This window comes from Pipra filicauda, unplaced genomic scaffold (assembly GCF_003945595.2).
Source record: "Pipra filicauda isolate LSUMZ 115617 unplaced genomic scaffold, ASM394559v2 scaffold96_size2947999_pilon, whole genome shotgun sequence".
Taxonomy (NCBI): domain Eukaryota; kingdom Metazoa; phylum Chordata; class Aves; order Passeriformes; family Pipridae; genus Pipra; species Pipra filicauda.
This window is the reverse complement of record NW_024105164.1, coordinates 291,373-312,676: the sequence shown is the minus strand read 5'-3', so window position 1 is coordinate 312,676 and position 21,304 is coordinate 291,373. Positions and strand designations below refer to the sequence as shown.

The following is a 21,304-nucleotide window of genomic DNA, read 5'->3' as shown; positions in this document are numbered from 1 at the left end:
GGGCCAAAATTTTCTACTGAAGGATTGTCATATATTGTTATAGTTTATATGGGAACATGTATCTAGTTAATTGGTTATCAAGTAAAGTTAGTTTTGTTTACAAATCTCTGTTCCACCAACAGACACATAGGTTTAAATTAATTAATTTTCTTTCTTGAAGAAAAACAGAATTTTCTGACAAATTCATTCAAACCACATGTGGCAGCGACACATCTTCGGTCAATTACATCAGCACAGCTCCCCAAACTGCCATATTATGATGAAAAAAAAACCCCATATGTAGCCTACTTTTACCATTTAATTTCTTCATGTAAGTGTGGAATTTTTCATTCCAGGTAAAAAAGTTACACTGGATTTGCCTCACCTGGTGGAAATTTGAATCTGGGACTTTTGAATCTGCATGACATTACAAAGCACAAATGATCCACTAGGGGAAAATGCTCCAATCATGCGTAACAACAACAACAGATTCCAACTAATTAACAACTGGTGTGCATCTAACAATAGAATTCATGCATTAGTGGTAGAACGTTATGAATTAAATAGCAGAAGAAATTCTCTCTAAGAATTTTTTAGAAGAAAATTCTCCATAAGGGTTCTAGAGAAGAATCCTACAAACAAATCAGATTATATGCAAATTCTGCCACCCTCTGGTGATAATGAAGTTTAAATACAGTTTTATCTCATTGTCTTTATTAACCTGTTATCCATCCAGAGCCTCAGTAATAGTACTGCCTGGTACCTGATACAAAAGCCCTCGAAGAGGTTTCCCATTCACAGCTAAAATGATGTCTCCAACTTCAATTTCTCCATTCTCTTCAGCTGGCTGCCCTGGAAACAGTCTTTTGATCCTTACAATAGCTCCTCCAAGGTGTTCACAAGAATCTTCTTCCATTTGCAGAACACTAAATCCAAGGCCTCCAGAATTCTTTGTTAATTTCACTTCAAAAGTATTATCTGTTCAAAGCAGAGATTGGAAAAGAAGTGGGAACCATGACATACGTACCCCCTAAGGAGCTGATGTACTATACTCTCAACAGACATTTTCCCTCTATGCTGCAGAGGTAGGTCTACTCCTAGTAGTGGCAAAAGAAGGGTTTGGTGTTCCTTTATCTTACATAAGTTCTTGAAATCTCACTAGCAGAATAGGGAGAACTGGAATCTATTCCACATTTTGTTCGCAGTCTGGTACAAGAGCAGAAGCCTTTTGTACCAACATAAAGAGTTCACATCTTCTGACATTCTTCTGTAAATATTGCATAAATTTTACTATTCTGTAGCTGCCCAAGGTTAGTTTATTTCCAGCACTAACCAGCATAAGCTGGAACTACTGCTCTTTCAGTTGAGAATGAGAGATCAGGCCATTCCCAAATTCCATATTTGTAGCTGAATTCCATTCTCCTAGGAACAACGTAGAGGAGTAACTTCCCAGTGGAAAGGTATGGTTCAAACTTAGTGTTTATGAGACAATCTTCAGTAAAAAATCTGGCGTTTATTTGCTGGCTAAATTCTGTGAAAGTGATCTCTGAATCTTCTGTTTTTAAGAAATTAAATGATGACAGTCTCCAGTCCTGCCCTGGGGCAGCAGTTCACCCCAGCTTCATCACTGTCACAGCATGAGCAGTTGTGCTGGCAATGCTCTCTCTGGGTAACAGCCTGAACACATTGACACAGCTGCTTCCTGCCTGAGAGTGTCATAGAGTACAGGCCCTTGCCAGCCCCATCTCACCAAGTCTGAGATACAGTATTTATATCTAGGATAAGTTCAGCTACATTTAGCAATTGTAACTCTAAGTACATCAGAAATCATTTTATTCAGCATACAGTTTACCTTCCACCTCACAGAAAATTCACAGAATTGTTTTCATTCATTCCTTTCTTGTACACTGTAGGAAGTCACCCTGAGTTCCTTTTTTATGACTTACCATCTGTCAAAAAGCAGTAGTCCTTGGTACCATCTGTGAAGGATGTTGCCACAGAAACAACTGCACATTGGTCCTCCTTTCTGTCATTAGCAGTCACACCTGGCTCTGCCAGTTGGTAGTTTCCCCTTTCTAGAACCAGCTTGGCGATCTAAAACAATGATGAACAGGTTCCAGTTACACAGTACACAGTGAGCCCTAAGTCTTCTTACTTTACAGGAGAAAGGGGTTGGAGGGGGAATGGATTGGGGGTGGGGGGTGGGTTTCCTTTGCTACTGTGCTTCATACTAAGTCCAGTTTAGTCTACTGTGTATCTTATTGAGCTGTTGTTGTACAAACCTGGCCAGATTTCTTCAGGTGTTCCACAGCCTGTTTGTGGGTGATGCCACAGAGGCTGATGCCATCTACTTCCAGCAGACGATCACCTGAGGCAAAAGGAAAAAATAAAGGGTCAAGTTGTTTTGATGTTCAGGTTGAGAGGGTATAAACCTTGAGGCTACCCATGTTACAGTAGGACTTCATGCTTACATGTGTCAAATTAATATTAATTCATAGGAAAGCAATACTGCTTGTTGTACAGCATTCTATAACTAGCACATAAAACATACCAGGGTATTCTCTAAGTAAATGCAGTGATAGCACCTGGTTATACCAGTAACACTGAAAGTAGATGTCAGAGTCAGTAGTCTGATGGCACCTACGGAGAGTAACTCTACAGTGTTGGTGTGAGGCTTCTGATTTTTTCAGTGGGATATCTACATGTAGTACAGGGACAGGCTGAGGAATGATGGAGTGCATATTACATTTCACAATTGTAAAATCTCTAATCCCAAATGTGTTTCATTGTCCGCACTAACATTGAGTTCTGCAGCCCAGAGTTTTATTGCCAGACATGTTACCTATCTTTATTTGTCCGTCTTTATCTGCTGGTCCCCTGGGAATAATTGACTTCACGTATATCCCACCATGACGCACACTAGTGTTAATTCCACCCTGCAAAACATATGCCCACAGATTAGAGTGGAGTCTTCATATGTTCTTCCTGTGATAAAAATCAAAGCAACTTATACATGCATTGCAAAGCGACTGTTTTAGCAATTACTTTTTTTTTTCAATATAGGAAAATGGGGAAAGAGGATGTTACTCCAAACCCCTGTCTAGTTGTAACATACCTCCATAGACAGTAATCTTGTTTTATTTTCTCAGGAAAATGTGATGCATTTCTGTGTGGCTATATAAAAACATTAACTAAATGTTCATAAATTTTTCCCTATGCTCACATAAAGATGAGGTTGCATCTTTCAGTTAGTCTCCTGCCCAGCTTCTAAGCTATGCAATATCCATTCTGCAATTATTAACCTTGCTGACAATATATAAAGTATGGACCTCAACTTTTGCAGCTCAGAAAAATTCCAGATTAGCCTAAGAATTATGTTCTGTCCATCTATATCCTCTGGCCAAATTCAGATGAAGAAACAGCCCTTAATTTCTTCTGCAGGCACTGGAGTGGCTGTTGCTTCCTACTCAATTTCAGCAAAGACTGTGAAGACATCTCAGCCTGGAGGGGTAAATTCACCTTTGATAGGCAGGACAACTAATTATTATTCAAATGTGGCAGACAGTTTTCACTGCTGCCTTCCCCAGTCCTCTAAATACACAAAGAACTGTTTTTCCTTATATTACAAAATAAAGTTGTCTAGGGCCCTTTCTCTGGCCTTCAGAGTGAGATTCACAGTTTATCTTGAATCTACATAGCAAAACTTTCAGCTCCCCAGCATGGGATGACTTCCATTATACTGCTTGTTGAGGCACAGGCCAGAGCCATGTCAGGGGCTCTCAACAATTAAATAGTGCCTGTGGCCACTGCTTGAGCTCTGCCATGGTCCCATGTAATCTGCTTACGGACACAGGCTTGAAGTTACAGGAGCTGCAGAGGAGCCACAAAACCCATCATGACTTGGAGAATTCTTTGTGTCATGTTTTCTAGAGTCTCTGGCTATATCCCTCCCTGACCAAATTCCACTTTCAGTAGTAGATCTTGTTCTCAAATTGAGAAAGGATGAAAAGGGTTTGTACTGCCATGTGCTTTATGCCAGGACACTTCTTTCACAGATTGTGCAGGTAAGAACCGGGGAATGAGCAGAGCCTTCGTTCTTGATCATGAAACAGTTTGACAGACAAAATGAAAGATTAACAGTAACACTTGCAGTCACACTGATTCCAAAAGTCCCATCTTCTTTAAGAAGCTCCACCGTGTAGATTTCCTTTGAGTTCGTTTCTGATGGAGATGGTAAGTGGGCAGAATCAGCTACCTGTCTCAAAAATATAAACACTAATGACATTACAGTATCTCAGTTTAAAAAGAAAAAAGCTGGGGGCGGGGGGGGGAATGAAGAGAGCATTTGCAGAAGATATAAAGGATTTGATCCTGCTGTCACTGCAAACCTGGAATGATACAATTTCTATCTCTGATATTATTTGAAGCTTATGCTAATGGTACTCAAAATACAATCTGTCTAAATGTGCATAAGCTGAGTATATATAGGGAGGATGTCTAATAGTAGGAAATTAGACACAAAATGTTGTTGTTCTGTGACTGGTTGAAAACTTAAAAGAGAGTTTGAGAAAATAATCAAAACTTTGTGCCTCCACTGAAAAAGGAAGGAAAATTTTTAATAACATTTTGTAGAACAGTTTCCCCATTCACATATTTCAGATGTGTCTATGATTTTGACATTTCCAATGCAATTTATTCCAAGGTTTTCATTCTCCTTTTCACATGTTTTTAATTTCTCAGTTACCTTCCATTCTTATTAGCTGCTATGTTGTTATATGTTATATGCTGGGCGTAACATTACTGAGCAGCATCAAAATCTCAGTTACCTCTGCATCCAGGCTATCAGCTGAAGGAGCTGGAATCCTAGAGCCCAATTTTGGTGCTATACTCCAGGAAAGAGTCTTTTCAAGTTCATCTATGTTTATGTCTTGTTCTTTGGGGAGAGCTGTATGACAATCCTGAATCTTTTTTCTCCCACTGTCTACACAAGAGATCTCGGATCCACTAGTACTGTTTCCTCTTGATAGAATCTTTTCTTCATTTAATCCTTCTTCATACAAGTCTGTAAAGCCATACCAAAATAAAACATTGCTGAATGTAAGTAAATTTGAAGGCAAATATTGCTATACCCCGGAACAGGAGGACAAAGTAACTTCCTATTTCAACTGATTGTGAGATCTGATCCATAAAATGAGTTAGTCACTGTACAATGGAGCGCTGCTATTACAGGTGTGGAGAAATGTGTTTGCTTCATCACTGCAGAGGACTGTGACTGTCCATCAGATAAAGAAATGCCAAAATTCCCTTAGTGTTCAGCAATGCAGCCCACAATAGATTTTTTCAAACTGACATAGAACAGAGATCACATGATACCTGCTAGAAGTTGACTATTTTCACTGCTTGCATGGTTATTATAACTGGCACTGAGTAGCAAGAACCTACCACTACATCCCAGTGCCTAATAAATATGTGTCCTGAGTTAACTATTAGTGTTCCATAGATAGCAAAGGCATTTGCCTTTATACCTTTAGGTTGAGAGATGATGAGCTCCACTTCGTCAGGAGAGTTCTGTATGATTTTAACTGCAGTATTAAATGAAACACCCTCAAGGCTAATATTATTCACAGAGATGAGTCGTCCGCCTTGAAAAAAAAAAAGGATAAAACCAAGACAAAGTACATGTAAATGAGGAAATAAATCCAGAGTAGCTAACTTTAAACTATGCAAGTATTTTAATTCTAATTAAAAACTAAGGATAATGACCTGGTTTGATATTTCCAGCTTTGTCTGCAGGTCCACCAGGGATAATTGAAGCGATAAAGATACCAAGGTCTAATTTTCCTACATTTTCTCCTCCAATAATTACAAAACCTGCAAAAACGAGATAGCATGAAAATGCAGAGACACTGGCAGTATTAGAAAAGATGAACCTTAGGAGCACAAAAGGCTCTTACTCCAATGGTGTAAGTTTTATACATGGTCTGAGGAATAGGGAGCTCTGATTTACATGGCATCAAGGTCTTGATTTGGGAGAGCTTTAAACTTACATTATAATTAAAGTGTGCTGGTGACTTTGGTCGCTATTTAAATATAATTTCTCAGTAAGAATGCTTTCCTGGTTTTCTACTTTTAAAGACCCCCAACTACTTTCTTGTAAGGGTCATAAATTAGGTGGACCTGCAGTGTATAACACCTGCAGGAGCAAAATGGTATAAAAGCTCTTCAGATAATTAACATTATTCTACATCAGGCAACCAGGAAATCTAAGGTGGGCCATGTAAACTTCTAATCTAAGAGATCTAAGAAAATTAAATCTATTGTCGAGTAGTTCAATTTCACTATCCTGGCTCTGCCTATTGCAGAATATATTCTTCTCACTGCTATAAGAGTTGGGTTTGGGATTAGGATATTACCCACAGACCTGCACCATCTAGAAATTTGATTTTTAGTTGTATTAATGGTCAGCTGTGAAACCGGATGGTCCTCTGAACTCATCCACAGGAACAGGATACAATGTTATTATAGTATTAGATAACTAGATGGTTATTATCCAAATAAACATCCAAAAGTTGACAAACATTCACATTGAGTTTGTGTACATATTTTGCACCCTCACATGTAAAACCTGTGAGGCTTAAGATAAATAAAATCAGTACACATGTATTTCAGATACAAAACTAAACCCATGTTCCTTTCATTCTACTCTTAGCACTTGGTCCCCTTGATCTCTGTGGCCTTAGTTAGTCCTCTTAAAACATAGTGGTCTTGAGTTATGTGCTTAGTCCTTTTCAGTCTTGGAAATTCTAAATCCTTTACAAAGACTGGTAGTCTTCTTCTATAAGAAGTATAAATGGGGAGAAGAAGTTTACGGTCTCGCCCAGCTTAACTCAGCAAGTATCAGTGTTAGCACCAGGATCTGTTAGTCCCAGGAATATGTTCCTTACTTACCAAATCCATTCTTAGTGTCACGTTTTAGGCTGACACAAATGATTTCTCTTTCTAGACCACTTAGAAAAACTTCCTTTTGAATGGCTGGTGATGCAGGTGCTGCAGAAACAAAACAGCTAGAATAAATGTAGATTAATGCAGGGAGACAGTAGATTCATATATTTTACAAAACTGGAGCTCCAAAAATTAAAATATATTTTGTCCTTGATTTCAACATTGCCACTACTTCTGAATTAATATAATTCAGGAAGGAAGCTCAAACAAGTTTTCAGAAGTTTTCATTCTTCAGAAAAGTCTATGTACAGAGTTGTGTAAGCTCTTCCTATAATATTCCTTTCTGTGAGACTATGCATTTTTCTGCAATGTTTTTATGAAGGTTAGGATTTTTAAAGAGTCAGGCATGTAGTGCCCATTGAACCTGGCCATGATTTGGACACAAAATCTTCTATGGCTTCCTTTGGAAACTCTAGCCTGTGGGCACTTTTGGCTCTGAAGGTGCAATTCAACCAACACTGATTGCAATGGTGACTTCAGTACTGTTACCAGTACTTAAAATTGTGCAATTGCCACAGTGTTTTTGAAGTACAGTTCTATTTTTAAAATGGACTAACCAATTAAGCATAGCTTCATATTCCATAGATCTGCTCACTGTGTGCATGCAATATGGCTTCTGTTAGAAAATTAGGTATCCAGGCCTTAGTCCAGTTAGTGTCACACAAATGCAAAAAGAGAGGAGCACCTGGAGCCTATGCTGTCTTATGCATTATATATTAATTTGTAGATCTCAACTGCCAACCAAACCTCTGCAAACCTCTGAGCAGAGGGACACTGCCCTGTGCAAGAGTCTCTGGGTGTACTGAACTACGTCTCTGTAGAGCAATAGGCACCATTATAGAATAATTTTATCATGAAGTCCCTTATCACTGATCCAGACAGAAAGCAGGAGTTAAAGGGAAGAAAATAGCTTGTCTTGCTAAACTCTGGGTTAATTCCCAGAACTAGAAGTACAATAGGCTATTCTTTAATCTGTAAGTAGAATATATCTTGGTATCCTGATATTGAAACAGCAAATATGGAAGGATAATGTCTCCCTTTATGATTATTATACTTACCACTGATTGTGTTCTGAGTTGAATGGATAGAGAGGTAGTCATAGCTCCTTTGCTTTTCATTCAAATTGATGTGCATTTCTGACTGGGATAGGCCTGATAAGGACCTGCAGGAAGGTATGTTAAAATAACAAATCAGCAAGGGTATTTAGCACCCTTCACTGCAGTCTGTCAGCGCCAAGTTGGGAAGGCACATGTTTATATCTTTTCAGCAAGCATTTCATTGTAGGGGAGAGGTAATTTATCCTTGCCAGCATTTACTTCCAAATAACAGCTGCCATTAGACCATTCATATGACTGATTTTGCCCTGTGTTTTTCTCTGAGCTGAGTGCAGGCATCAGGAAAACACAGCATAGTCTCAGCATGATTCATTTAGCCCTGCTGTTTGTTTAGACAAAACTGTGTCTAAAAATTTTCCTGGTAATTCATGTTCTTCTTGGCCCTGTTCTAACTTCTAGTATTCTAAAAGGCACTAGAATTCGTCAAAGGCCTTGAGACTGAGTGCAGCTATAGTAACCACCTACACAGGTGAGTGTACCAACACAAATAAGGAGAGGGAAGTTCTTGTACTGTTCCCTATGATTTGCACCTTTAGACATGGAGGAATCAAGTTGATTCCTCCATTCCTGATCAAAAGCAGCTTCCACTGTGCATTTAGTTCACATATTGCCATTTCCAAGAAGATACACAAACAGATTTTACATTTATTCTCCCTTATTTTTATACTTCCCCATAACCCAGTAAATGGTTCGTTCCTGAGTCTGGTACAAATTTAAATGTCATTCTTTTTCAAATTCTTATCTGTTGGTCTGTTAGTTTCCTGCCTGTGTTTGCGCTACTGCTGGCACCATGGAGCCCCCGGACTTTTGATGTGACCACAATAAAACCTTTAAAAAAAAAAGTTTGCCTCATAGTTTAGCACAGAGGTTTGCAATTATATAACCTACGACTGAGTATTCTTACACATGTTTAGAGGAAAAAGCAAACCTACCTGCCAAGATTGCTTTTGTCTCTCATCCTGTTGTTGGTTTCCACACTGAGGTTGTCACAAGATTTGCTCATCATCCCAGCAGAAAGGTTTTCCAGATTTGCTCCATAGAGCACATTCTCTGAACGAGACAGTCTCTGGATAAGAGCAAGGTGTTCACGCTGAGCTGCATATGCAGAATTTGATTTGTCTATTTCCACAAATTTACTGTCCTCTGAATAAGAAGGGAGAGAGGGAAGGAAGGAAAGACAAATCCACTGATATTGTCCCATCTTTTTAAGCTTAAAGGAACTTTCCATCTAACCTTTTGAACATGCCAAAAAAAAAAATAAGATCGACATTACAGATATATTTTTCTTGTATCTTTGAGAATATCCAGGCCTTGGAGTGAGTAGTTTTCAATCCATTTCTTTCACAGAAAGCATATACTGTATTTAGGTTTCACTTCTGTGAATTATACTACAAATTCACTTTCCACAAAGACAGATGAAATGTACAACCCTATATAATTTAAACCTGAATATCTCTGTAAAGTGTATTTTGTAAATATTTGGTATATGAGACATATCTGTCTCTCAAAGTCTGAATTAGCCATCTTGGTAGTAATTTCTGATCCTTCACAGGCCCTCCCCTCCATTATATGTATATCTGAGAAGACAGGAGCTCTAATCACACATACTTTCCAACATTCAGAGAGGTGCCAAAGAGCTGAGTGATTTGCACAAGTGAAGTTAATTAGGGGACCATCTTGGTGGCCAGTTTTCCACTTTCCTGTGAAATCTACTACTTGCTTAATGACACCTGGGCTCTACTATATACAAAAAGGATTTTATTTTTCTGAAACAAGATAGTGCTTAAGGAGGCATTACTTTATTTAGGTTCTCAGCTGGTGGTCTGAAGAGGGAATTTGGAGGAGAGAGGGACAGCAGAAAATTGAAGACAAAACCAAAAACTCTGCTTGATACAGGTCAGCATCAGTATGGGCTTTAATTCTTCTTATAAATGACAGCTAACCTCCCATGTGTTTTCCTAATAAATATTAACCTGAATACAACCTTCTAGAACACTACTCTGCAGCATTAAATCTAGGCTCCTCTTTCCTTGGTGGCTTTGATCAAAGGCATTTCTTAAGGCATCAGAGGGCTTAACTGTCCACAGTATTAGTGCAGTCTGGAGTTGCTATGGTGATTCCGAAGCAGGGGGTTGCTATCAAGTTTTGAAGTGATGGTGACTTATACATCCGAACAGTGCAACAGAAGCAGAAGTGTGCAGAAAGAGTCTCATAATCTTTTACAGCCTCACTGTGTTGGCAAAAGCAGCATTTTGTACTACTGTCTGTCATTGCCTTCACAAAGCTTTTTTTCTGGGACAGCAAGCACACACTGAACCTCAGAACCTGTGGTCACATGCTTTGTGTAAGTCTGGCTTGTTTCAGTGGTTTGGTGTACTTGTAATCAGGACTTGGGTTATAATTTTCTTAGTTCTCAATCATTTATTCTGTTATATATGGAATGTAATAATTTTTATTAGGACATATTACTACAAACAAATGTGAGACAGGAAACTGTAGGATTTACTACTAGCACTCATTTGCATGCTAAAAAGCACAGTCCCACTAAAATATGTTTGAAGCTACAGGCATCAAGCAACAAAAGGTGCTTTGAACCTAAATGCTATCCTAGCATTTTTTTCCATGGGAACAAATTTGTGCTGGTGGAATTTCACCTTTCATTAAATGCTTTTAGTGAGAAGGAGGCAATATTTCAATAGTCCTGTTATATCCCATGGTATAATTTGTTTACAGTTTTACTGCAGAAAAGAGTATGCCAACAGATAAGGCGTGACACTTGACTCTCCTATTAGGACTTACTGGGTCAAACACTCAGGGGTTGTAAATGATTATGGTTCTGTTCAAGGCAGTGAAATGATGAGCTAGTGAAAATTCCCGTTGCTTCACTGAAGTCAAGAGTGATGACAGTGGTCAGCTTAGACTGTTATTTCTTATGTGCCTCAGTTTCTCCATAATGATCCTCACCCATCTTTACAGAACATGCTGAGAATTGTGGGTGAGAAGTGGTATGTAACTGCCCTGGGTTGAGCAGAAACTTGTCTTAGAAACTATGGAAAATCTGAAGTCTTAAGGAGATATTAGTAATATCTTCCACAGACATGGCAAAATCTAAGATAATTGCTGCTAGCAGCTACGTAGTTGAGAGGGTATGACTCATGTGCCTTTGGTTTAGTGGTTTTGTCCTGGGACTGAACCGTGGGGTTGAATCCTGGTCTTATGCAAAGATAACTAAATTCAGCTCCAGCATATCTGGGCACTACTATAGTTCTAATTTGTGTGGAATATTTTCATGTTACATTTGGGGTATAATTCTAAGCAGGTCTCCTGAAGGGAAGTGACATCATGCTTATTATTTTTTTTAAATCTGAGTTTAGCTACATAGTTGTTATTATCATCAGAGAACCCCTCTTCACCTGCTACACATGCCCATTCACATGCACATGCCAAGTTAGACTTACAGTCCTCTAACTTCCAATGTAGTAGGAGGCATTATTTTCTAACTGCAGCAGATTGAAACTAATGTGGTGGGTTCTAATTCTCAGCTTTGGTGAATGCACCTTTCCTAAAACATAACCCTGTCCTATGGGCCCAGTAATGAAAGTGCATTTATACCTCACCTGATGAAGTTTGCCGAAGTTGCCTAGAATTCATCTGCGCATTGAATTTGTGCTGGGCAGAACAGAGGTCCAGTAGATATTTACATGTCTTCGCTGTATCAGTAATGAAGGTGTGTTTCTTGCCACTGAAGCTGCTTTCAATCATGAATTTTTTTCTCTGAAGGGAAAAAAACCAGCACAGTTTGCTTTATATATCAGTCACTACACTGAGGTACTGAAAGTTCATTTATATAATCTTGTTTTGTCCAGTTGTATTTATGCCTGACTGCAAGCCTTTTGGGTGCAGTAAATGCCTGTTGTAAATTCAATAGTCGTTAGCAAGGTGTCTATGTATCTTCTATGTGACAAGTCAAGAGCCTTTGGACACTGAATGCATTGAGAGCAGGTTGCTAGAACTGCAAAATTTGGCCCTACAGATGTTGAAATTATTAAACAAATTTAATGTGAAAATGAACATATCTTCAAGGAGCAGCAGGACCATTTTGGGAGAGCAAACAAGCTGAGAAGTATGTGATGCAGTTTGACACACCTAGACCGTACGACAGTAGATGGATATACCTCTAATGTCAAAATCCCACTTAGAAAGGATCACAATCTTGTCACCAATACTAGTTTGTTAATATACTCAGAGATAGGGATAGGAATAATGAGATCTTGAAGCAGGAGACATGATCCTATTACCTGGTGTAGGTAAGAAAACAGAAGAAAAAAGAGAGAGCAGTAAAGACAAGAGAGGAATGAATATGCAATATGCCATAGAGAGGTTCGACATAGTCTCTCTGTAATAGTCAACACCAGATTGTTCAGTGTTATAGTAATTTAACTCCAGTTTTGGCAAAAGCCCTCTAGAACTATACCTCATGAAGAACTGGGTATCTTCACATCCAGATCCAGCTTTGATTTGAAACTATTTTCAAAAATGACTTGCCTGTATGGAATGAGTCTAATTCTGGCTCTTAATGCAAAGTGTCAGGAAGAAGAGGAGTAAAGTCATGAAGTGGAGACGAGGTTCAGTTAGTTCCAACTCACATGAGCTGAAATTCTCTCTGTTTCACGCCACTGGAATCGTAAACTGGCAATTCTTGTGTGATTTTTGATCTCATAGACAATGATGCCTTTGGCACAGATTCCCAGGATTATGTCCCCTTCTGCTCCTTTCTTCTCTTGGGACACGCGATAGAATAGCACTCCATATTCGGGAAGTTGCTGAGTCACCTTGCAGAGAAAAAGGACTTTTACCATGCATTACTGAAAAACATTCATTACTGAAAAGGCAGGTAGATGGGAGAGGAAATGTTTTTGAGTCTCTTTACTGAGTGTTCTTTCACTCTGTCAAGGATCCTTTGAAAACCCTCACCAAATTTTCATGCCTACTGCCTCACAGAGTCATCACCTTACTTTAGGATGTCATAGAGTTACTACATACACTAATTTTCCATGTGTAAAATTGAAATAACACTTCCCGCATACTTCATTTGAAGATGTAGGAGTGTTATGTAGCTTCCCGCACAATCATCTAAACATTACAGTGGCACTGAGGTACTCAGCATTTCTGCTACTGCATTTCTGAATAGAAATCCACACAGGATTAGTGCAGCTAACTACTGTGAAACCTTGTTTATTTCCATTTTCTTTTCTATTTCCTTGAGCAAACCCAGAAACCACGAGGTATAGCAAATATCATTATCTTAATAAAACTACTAATATTTTGGTGCCAGGGCTACTCTGACATTATTACGGGCTTGTGGGGTTTCCTCTCTACAACATTGATGGTCAACTGGAAATCTTAACTGCAGTGACATTACAGCTCCCAGCTTGCAACAAACTCACTCAGGTATGTATGCCCATTCCTTCATGGCTATCATCTTTGAAAATAAGACATTATATATTTCCATTGCCAACATCTTAAGTTACAGGTTTGGCTAAATTTTACCTCAAAGTGTTTCACCTAAATATAGTGGTGTCTTTGGATGGAATTTCACTACCTTAGATATCCCTTCAGTGCCAGACTTTATAGTAACAGATCTTCGGTGTCACTTCTTTCTTCCACAGTGCTCATTTCTGGGCAAAAAGTTAAGTAGGATTAAACTTCAAGGGACTGAGGAGCTGGCTTCTGCTCCAGCCCTCCAACTGTGCCGAGAATACTCTGAGGAACTCATCCAGAGGCTCTGGGTGTTGACGCTTGTCTTTCTACCTCCTGTACTTGGCCTCAAAAATGTTAAAATGTGACTACAGAATATGAGGAGGGTTTGGTGTCCTCTTTTGTGATCCGCAGATCAACATGAGTTTGTGCTAAAACTTCTTTTTCATTCTAGGAAGCTGCTGTAGAACCCCCAAATGACTTTTACACCATGAATAGAAATTTTCAGCGACCAAAATAAAACACTTTAAGAAGATCCGTTTTTCAAGAAGCATCCATAGTACAAATGTTCAGGTCCTGAAAACTGGGGCATCTATAATCACTAGCTGAATCTGGGTTTTAATTTTTAATCCCTTTCATATTTGGAATTTACATGTTCTTGCCATGGGGGCTATCTTTCTCACTTTGTGTGATGTGTTGGCTCCTTCTATAGACTTATTCATTGAAACAGATACTAACAAAGCTACTTTTCTTCACCGGATTTGCCACACATGATGGGACTGTCATTAAGACTAAGCTTCAATCTATTTCTTCAATTCCACTGACAGTGTTAGATGGGGAACTAATATAATTAAATAGCAACTGAAATAAAATGATGCTATAAATAAAAGCATGTGGCACTGCAGCAAAATGGGTGCTAATATTTATCCCTTATTTAATCTCAGATATTATTCATTTGATGGAAAGCAGAGAAGTTTAGGGAGAAGTAGAAATTAGCAGGAAAAAATTAAATCCCACATCATCATGACACTTTTGAGCCCTAGAGATATAGTCATATGAGGAAATACTTCAGAGAACTCCTCCCTCACTTCCAGGCTTCACAGATAATTTTAAACAAACAATCACTACATGTTTAGAAAGTGGCTGAACAGCTGCTGTAATTTCAGAAGTCCAAAAAAGGGCTTATTCCCATGTTTTATAATCATCTGGAACCCAGACATGTTAGTAACATGCCAAAAATTTGCATCAAGCCTTAGGATGCTGAAAATACACTAAAATGTGCTTTAACACTTTATATAAACTCTCAGTGAAAGTATCTACAGCAGAATGAAACTCAGAGTTTTTTGTTGACTATTTAAATTTGTTCACCATATCTAAAATCCACTGTATCAGGCAAGAAGGAAATAAGAGAAAATGCTAAATAGAGAGGGGTTTTCCACCTCAAAATAAATAAATAAATAATGTTTGGGGTATGGCAAGTTACCTTTAAAAATTCTAGTTCAGCTTCATCCTCAAATAGGGAACGATTCATACGATGTAATTTAGCAAGCTCTCGCTGTACATACGCCAGAGTCATTTTCTCTATTCGACTTGCTGGAACATAGTCTTCAACACGAAAATAGTTCTTTCCATGCATCTGTGGGGAAAAAAAACCAAACAAAAACCCCAGAGAAACAAGAGCCTTTGTTTCTTTGACTTTTCTTTTTCTTTGCATTTCATTTTCGGGGTGGCCCATATGCAGAAGCCACCCTGTTTCCTAGAAGAAGGTGGAGAACAACAGGTAGAGTCCTGACAGCCTGTGTCTCTTGTATCTGTGCTCAGCCAGGTGCTCAAAGCACATACCACTTCTTTGTGCAGAGAGGACTAAGGTGTGTCCTACAGTATGTTCCACACTTAGAGCTGACAGCTACAGTGCATCAGTGCAACCTACACTGGGGGACCATGGCCATGATGGATCCGACCAGATGGATCAGACCACTCAGAGTTCAATTAGTAGAGCTACACTAATTTATATAACTAATTTATACAACTTAGGATATGGAAGAGAACATAAATGGGCATTTTCTATACACTTCAAAACTAGGACAACTAGTTCAGATATACCGTCTGTGACCTTCCTGTCTTTGTGGCTTGTGGATCTGAGCCTACACATAAAATAGCTGTGAATTCTGGAGTGTCCATTTGTTTTTCTCTTCCATGTTTACTACTCTCTAAGCCCCTCTGCACATCCATGCTGTGCCTATGTTGGAAATTTTCTACAGATTTTCTGGGGTTACTAGAATATGTTATCAGTTATGAAGATAAAGAATCTTTCATCACTCTGCTATATTTCCTGCCAAATTCACCTGGCTCATTACTGCTCCTTAATTGGGAAAATTTTGTAATTCTTTTAATTAAATCTGAAGGATTTAACTGAAGGACTTCAATGAAATTCTGTGCTATTCACATTTCTTCTTTAAATGCTATGTGACAAACAAAAGCTGCAAAAGTTGTTGAGAGAAACCTCAGAGAAATATTGTATTATTTATCCACACCTCAGAAGCATAATTGCCAAGCTCTGCCTGTAAAGCCAAAGCACCGAGTTTCAGGGCAGTCTCGTCATTGCAATATAATCGTTCTTCCAAAATGTCTTTACGAAGCTGCAGGTAAAACTGATGCCTTGTCAAGCCGTGCCTGGAATACAGAAAGGTTTAGGAACACAGGAGGAGCTTTAAAGGGTATCCCTAAAAGTTACTGTTTTTCCTGCAGCCGGCAGAACTGTGCACTTACTGGATAACATTAAAGTGGTTGACAAAGAATTTTATCCTTAGAAAGAGTGTGAAATTAATGATGGAGGTTTTCTTCTTGGGTTGGTCATTCCAGCCATCTGGGGCCACTTTGTAGAGTTTGGTCTCCTCATCCAAAAAGAAGAATTCTTTACCTGAAATGAGAATGTTGGGTTCTGTAATAAATCTGGATATACTTCAGCAGCTCAAAGTTCTGCTGTCTTCATATAGTGCATCACCAGCAATAAAATATAAAATGGATTGTGGATGTCAGTGAGATTCACTTCTCTGTGTCATGGCTTAACTTTCTGCTCTTTGATGGAGAATTAGGATAACAGTATGTAATTTAGGATTACAATTGTTAGATGCGGGATTAGTGTGGTATTTATGGAATCACATAGAATTGATGGAGCTTGCATTCCTAGGCACAAGGTATGCTTCTCAGCCATGCTTGCCACCAGAAATGGACTAGGGAGAGGTGGGTCTTGTAGATGACATAGCTGAAGCTGTAGTCCTATCTAGGGACAAAGATAGTCAGCCTTCCTCAGTACAGTGCTTCCTGGAATTTCTGCTGGAGCTACATGGCTCAGTATTATTCCAGGTCATGGCTGACACACAGCCTTTTCATCTAGTAATATGCACAGTTCTGGGATAGACATGCTTTAGCTCAGTGCAGTAGAGTTTAAACCAATGTACCTTACTTTTGCTTAAGCTTTTTGTCTGCTTTCATCTGAGGATCTTAAAAGATCTTACTGGAATTCATTAATGAAGTGACTACAGAGGCACAGAGGGAGAAAGCTGTTGCTGTATTTAGCTGTCTCATTACCTTTCAGGTAAGCCAAGCCAAAGTAGAAATGTTCCACCAAGTTTGCATACGCCACCACGGTGTTGAAAACATCTCTTGCCTTGGTCTTGATGTCACATTGCACCTCGAGGCACTGCCCACTGAGTAGAATCACATTGAGATCCCTTTGGGACAAATAGGATTTCCCTTTTTTAGTCTAAGAACATACGACAAAGAATGAAGAATGAGTGCCAAATACAAGCAATTCAGGTTCCACAGCATTTTATTACTGAGGCCCCTTAGTCTTCTATCTCTACATAACCTCATGGAAATGATCACAACATTATGCTATTCCCTGTCTTCTCATAAATTAATATCACAAACACTTATAATTTTTAAAAAACCCAGAGAATCCCAACAAAACAGCTGACCGTACCCAGACTCTATAGTCACCAGGGTTATTCTAGATTTGGGAGTAATTCCAAATTCTCTTTGCCCTCATTTTTATTGCTGTATGCTGTCACCTTTTTACCTTATCTCAATGAAAGTTAAAGGATGTGGCTGCAAGCTGGAGAAGTCCCATACATTGGCATTAGATGTCACATTGCATATTTGTTGTATAATCTTTGTCTCAAAAGTCAGGCTAAAGTGAGCATTCTTAGCTGAGAAGGATAAATTAAGCTAATTTTAAACTAACAGAAATAACTAAATAGCAGTGAGAATTAAATCACTTCCTTTCAAGTGTCAATACCTCTGAAGGTAATATGTTTTGAGAGGAAGACATGGCAAGAAAACTGGGTTGGGACTGAGATGCAACTTACAAAGAGCCCCAACTAAAAGATAGCTAGATTAGTCCTAAATTCTTTATGTACTTACTTACCACAATTGATCCAGGCAGCTGCAAGGTCACTGGTGGTTCACCAGACAAAATAATAAATTCTGGACCTGAAAACTTCAAGGAGGAAATTTAGAAATTTAGTAAATTGTCTCCATAATGTAATGAAAATCCCAAACACAAGTATCAATGAAACCCATTTCTGTTGATCTATGTGCTGGAGCTAATTGACTTCAGTGTCCAATAATGTGCAAATGCTGCCTGAAGACTTCTCTCTGTGTGAGGTCTCTCCTGTGTGGAGACTCTGTGGTCTAAGTGGGGGTAAGCTCATGCTGAAGCCTTTTCTTCTATAAAGGCACTTAACCAAGATTAATTTCCTTTACAAGGCACCTATTTTCATGACACTTATGGAAACTTAATTTATTCTGAGACCTTTTCCCATTTGATTCTCAAGTTACTCTGAGGACAGTCACAGACATGTAAACACATACATACACACCACTGTGATTTCACAAGCCTGGTTTACATAGGAATCAGACTGAAAAACAGAGCTGCTTTCTTCCCTATAATAAAGGTTGACTGATAGTTCTTACTAGTAGACATTTAATTTTTTTTTTTTTTACTTCAACAAACTTTAACAGGGCAAGATGGTTTTTTTCTTGCTGAGTATCCACCTCAGGTAATTTTGCACATTGGGTTTTCACCAGATTTATCTATGCTTTTAGGTACCTTATGCAGAGAGAAATAACTAAATGTCTGCAAGTGATAAGATGTGAATCCTTCCAGCCATTGTCCATGACTTAGTAACTTGACTCATTTAGATCCTTTTAAAAAAAATTTAGGGTTTATTTCATAATAATACTATTGTCCTGCCAACAGAGAGTGCACTTTTATATTACATTAAAGAGGGACTAGCACTTTGTTATAACGGTTGCTGAACTCCTTCTGGGAAACTCAATTATTATCTCAACAAAAATCATATTAATAAAATTTAAAACCAAATTTATATGTAAAAGGAAAATTTTCCAAACTATCTAACTGAAGCTCTTGACCAAATGTCTGCCACTGGTCAGTCCTGAGCTTCTGAACTGAGACGAGGTGAAAGGGCTCATCAGCCTAAAACCTGTCCCTTCTTCCACAACAGAAAGCTCCATAGGAAAAATCATTGTAGAGTTTTCTGTGATTCAGTTATTTCTGGATTTTTGTGATTCAGCTGCCAAAGAAACATTACCCTTCACATTTAACACAGTCTTACAATAAATCAGCAACTACAAATAGACAGTTAGGAAAACTATTGGTTTGGCACACTCGGTGCTAGCCTATGATTTCTGTAACAAAACTTTTAAGTCCTTGGAGCACCATTGACCAGCAAACGTTTGGGTTCAGTATCTTTGTAAATTTTGTTGCTGTTCTGAAGCTCCTGTTAAAGCAGTTGGTGAAAACAGTCCATATGGTGTTTGATGCTTGCAGAAATCACACGTAGTTAGAGAGGGTTCAATTATCAGCTTTTGCATAGTCTTTACGAACATGAGCTGTTCACTGTTGTCAGTTCTGAGATATCACAACTGGATCATGCCTGATTTGGAGTCTGTCAATTTAGAATACTCATAGAATGAGATGATTCAGCAGCTAATATGCAGGTCGCTGTTGAACAGCAATTAAATGAGAGATTTCTCTTTAGTGATATTTACATTTTGAAATCAGCCTATATGTTTTTCATCATTCACCTTTTCCTTCCTGTGGAATAAACATTTCTGTGATGAAGCAGGTGCTGTGTAGTCTTTTGTAGACACAGAGAAGGTGGAACCTAAGCTTAACAGGTTCTGTCGGTTGTTCTTCTGATTTCCACCAGGGATTTCTTCTACAGCACTGACCGACCTTCAATGGAAATGTCACAGTGAGCAATATATATATAGCATGCAATCAAAACAGCACTGACCTGAGGACAAAGAGCTTAAGGTACATTAACTAGGAATATTATGGGGTATTATGAAGTCCAGGGAAATGTCAGTTATAAGTTCTTAAATGTTTCTTTACAGAAAAAGAAAAATAATTTAGCAGGAATAATATTACTGATGCCCTTTGTAAATAAATCTAAACTCTGCTTTAATTAGGTAACAGTCTTTTTTTTCTTTTTTTTTTTCATTTGGTGAGCCAGATCTAGCTGGTTTAAGTTTTGTGAAGCCAACAAGCAAAGAGTTTAGCCCCATACCCTTCTTGGAATTCTACAGGATTAAGTAAATTTCTCGTTTCTTATATTCTCAAGGAAAAATCTTCAGAAAGCCTTATAATTTGTTGTTACATTATTCAGAATTTTTCAGGAATGGTAATTAAATTATTTGAATACTAATCCATTAGAATAAATTAATGTCTTAGGGAACTGAGGGAATTTTCAATTTAATTACTAGAAAGATGTGTGAAATCTCAGATCATAAAGCTGTCTTTGTACTGCAGTTTTAACGCATAAAGTAATGGTGTTTTCCACCTGAGCAGACACATGTACCCTTAGAATAAACTTAAAATATACTATGTACTCTTGTCAATGAGGAAAGAATGATTATGTGGCTCAGAAGGAAAGGTTTTATTGAGGTGGATTTTTGTTAATTACATTTTTTAACAAATGCCAAAGTCACATGGAAGCTTTTTCATTATTCCAAAGTTTCATCCTTTTCTTTTGCATGTTGCAAACTTGCTTCAGGAGACTATTCAGGGAGTTTCAAAAAAATTTTAACAAATGTACTTGAGTAGTTGCTCATCTCTTGCGCCTCGTATCCAGTGTCAGGGAATGGTTCAAAGCTACATTCTGTGGGGTTCAGACATCATATTAAGAAGCATTTCTTTACTTAGAGGGTGGCCAAATGTTGGCACAGGCTTTCTAGAGAGGCGGTCATTGGCCCATTTTAAAGGCATTTGGACATACGCTTAATAACTCACTTTAACTTTTGGTCAGCCCTGACGTGGTCAGGCAGTTGGACTATGTGATTATTGCAGGTCTCTTCCAACTGAACTATTCTGTTCTGTTCTATCATATCCTAGTTTACATTCTTCTGTCTATAAACATATCTAGATACAACCTCATAAAAATCAACATTTACTGAAGAAATATGCCTAAAAATTACCTGAAGTGACTTTTGTGAGCATAAAAATACTTTTAGCTCAAAAACCAAAATTTTTTATTAAGAAGGCTTTCTTTTCCTGTGGAAAACACTTCCAGTTATTACTCCTGTGAGGTGAGAGATGCCAGATTTGACAGCTGTGTCTTCTTTATATATAGCCTAGAGCCCTGCATATACTTACAAGCTTAACATGTAAATGTCAGTTGGACTGCCTACAGAACTGAGCATGA

General features: G+C 38.3%; 2 protein-coding genes across 2 annotated transcripts in view; one reads left to right on the top strand and one right to left on the bottom strand.

Moving 5' to 3' along the window:
- The window catches only part of MAPK8 (mitogen-activated protein kinase 8), a 183,516-nt gene that overhangs the window by 86,266 nt on the left and 75,946 nt on the right, over positions 1–21,304 (top strand). The gene's annotated exons all lie outside the window — the stretch shown is intronic.
- Positions 1–21,304, bottom strand: part of FRMPD2 (FERM and PDZ domain containing 2) — a 73,532-nt gene that overhangs the window by 30,373 nt on the left and 21,855 nt on the right. Inside the window, exons 9-27 of the mRNA XM_027718356.2 lie at positions 19,686–19,836; positions 18,004–18,075; positions 17,166–17,340; positions 16,344–16,494; positions 16,109–16,247; positions 15,058–15,210; positions 12,743–12,928; positions 11,714–11,870; positions 9,029–9,239; positions 8,040–8,143; positions 6,928–7,026; positions 5,743–5,850; positions 5,505–5,621; positions 4,806–5,041; positions 4,130–4,234; positions 2,822–2,915; positions 2,262–2,347; positions 1,926–2,073; positions 743–957 (exon numbers count right to left, since the gene is read on the bottom strand). Coding sequence (XP_027574157.2) covers positions 743–957; positions 1,926–2,073; positions 2,262–2,347; positions 2,822–2,915; positions 4,130–4,234; positions 4,806–5,041; positions 5,505–5,621; positions 5,743–5,850; positions 6,928–7,026; positions 8,040–8,143; positions 9,029–9,239; positions 11,714–11,870; positions 12,743–12,928; positions 15,058–15,210; positions 16,109–16,247; positions 16,344–16,494; positions 17,166–17,340; positions 18,004–18,075; positions 19,686–19,836 — 2,707 coding nt within the window. The remainder of the gene's footprint in view (positions 1–742; positions 958–1,925; positions 2,074–2,261; positions 2,348–2,821; positions 2,916–4,129; positions 4,235–4,805; positions 5,042–5,504; positions 5,622–5,742; positions 5,851–6,927; positions 7,027–8,039; positions 8,144–9,028; positions 9,240–11,713; positions 11,871–12,742; positions 12,929–15,057; positions 15,211–16,108; positions 16,248–16,343; positions 16,495–17,165; positions 17,341–18,003; positions 18,076–19,685; positions 19,837–21,304) is intronic.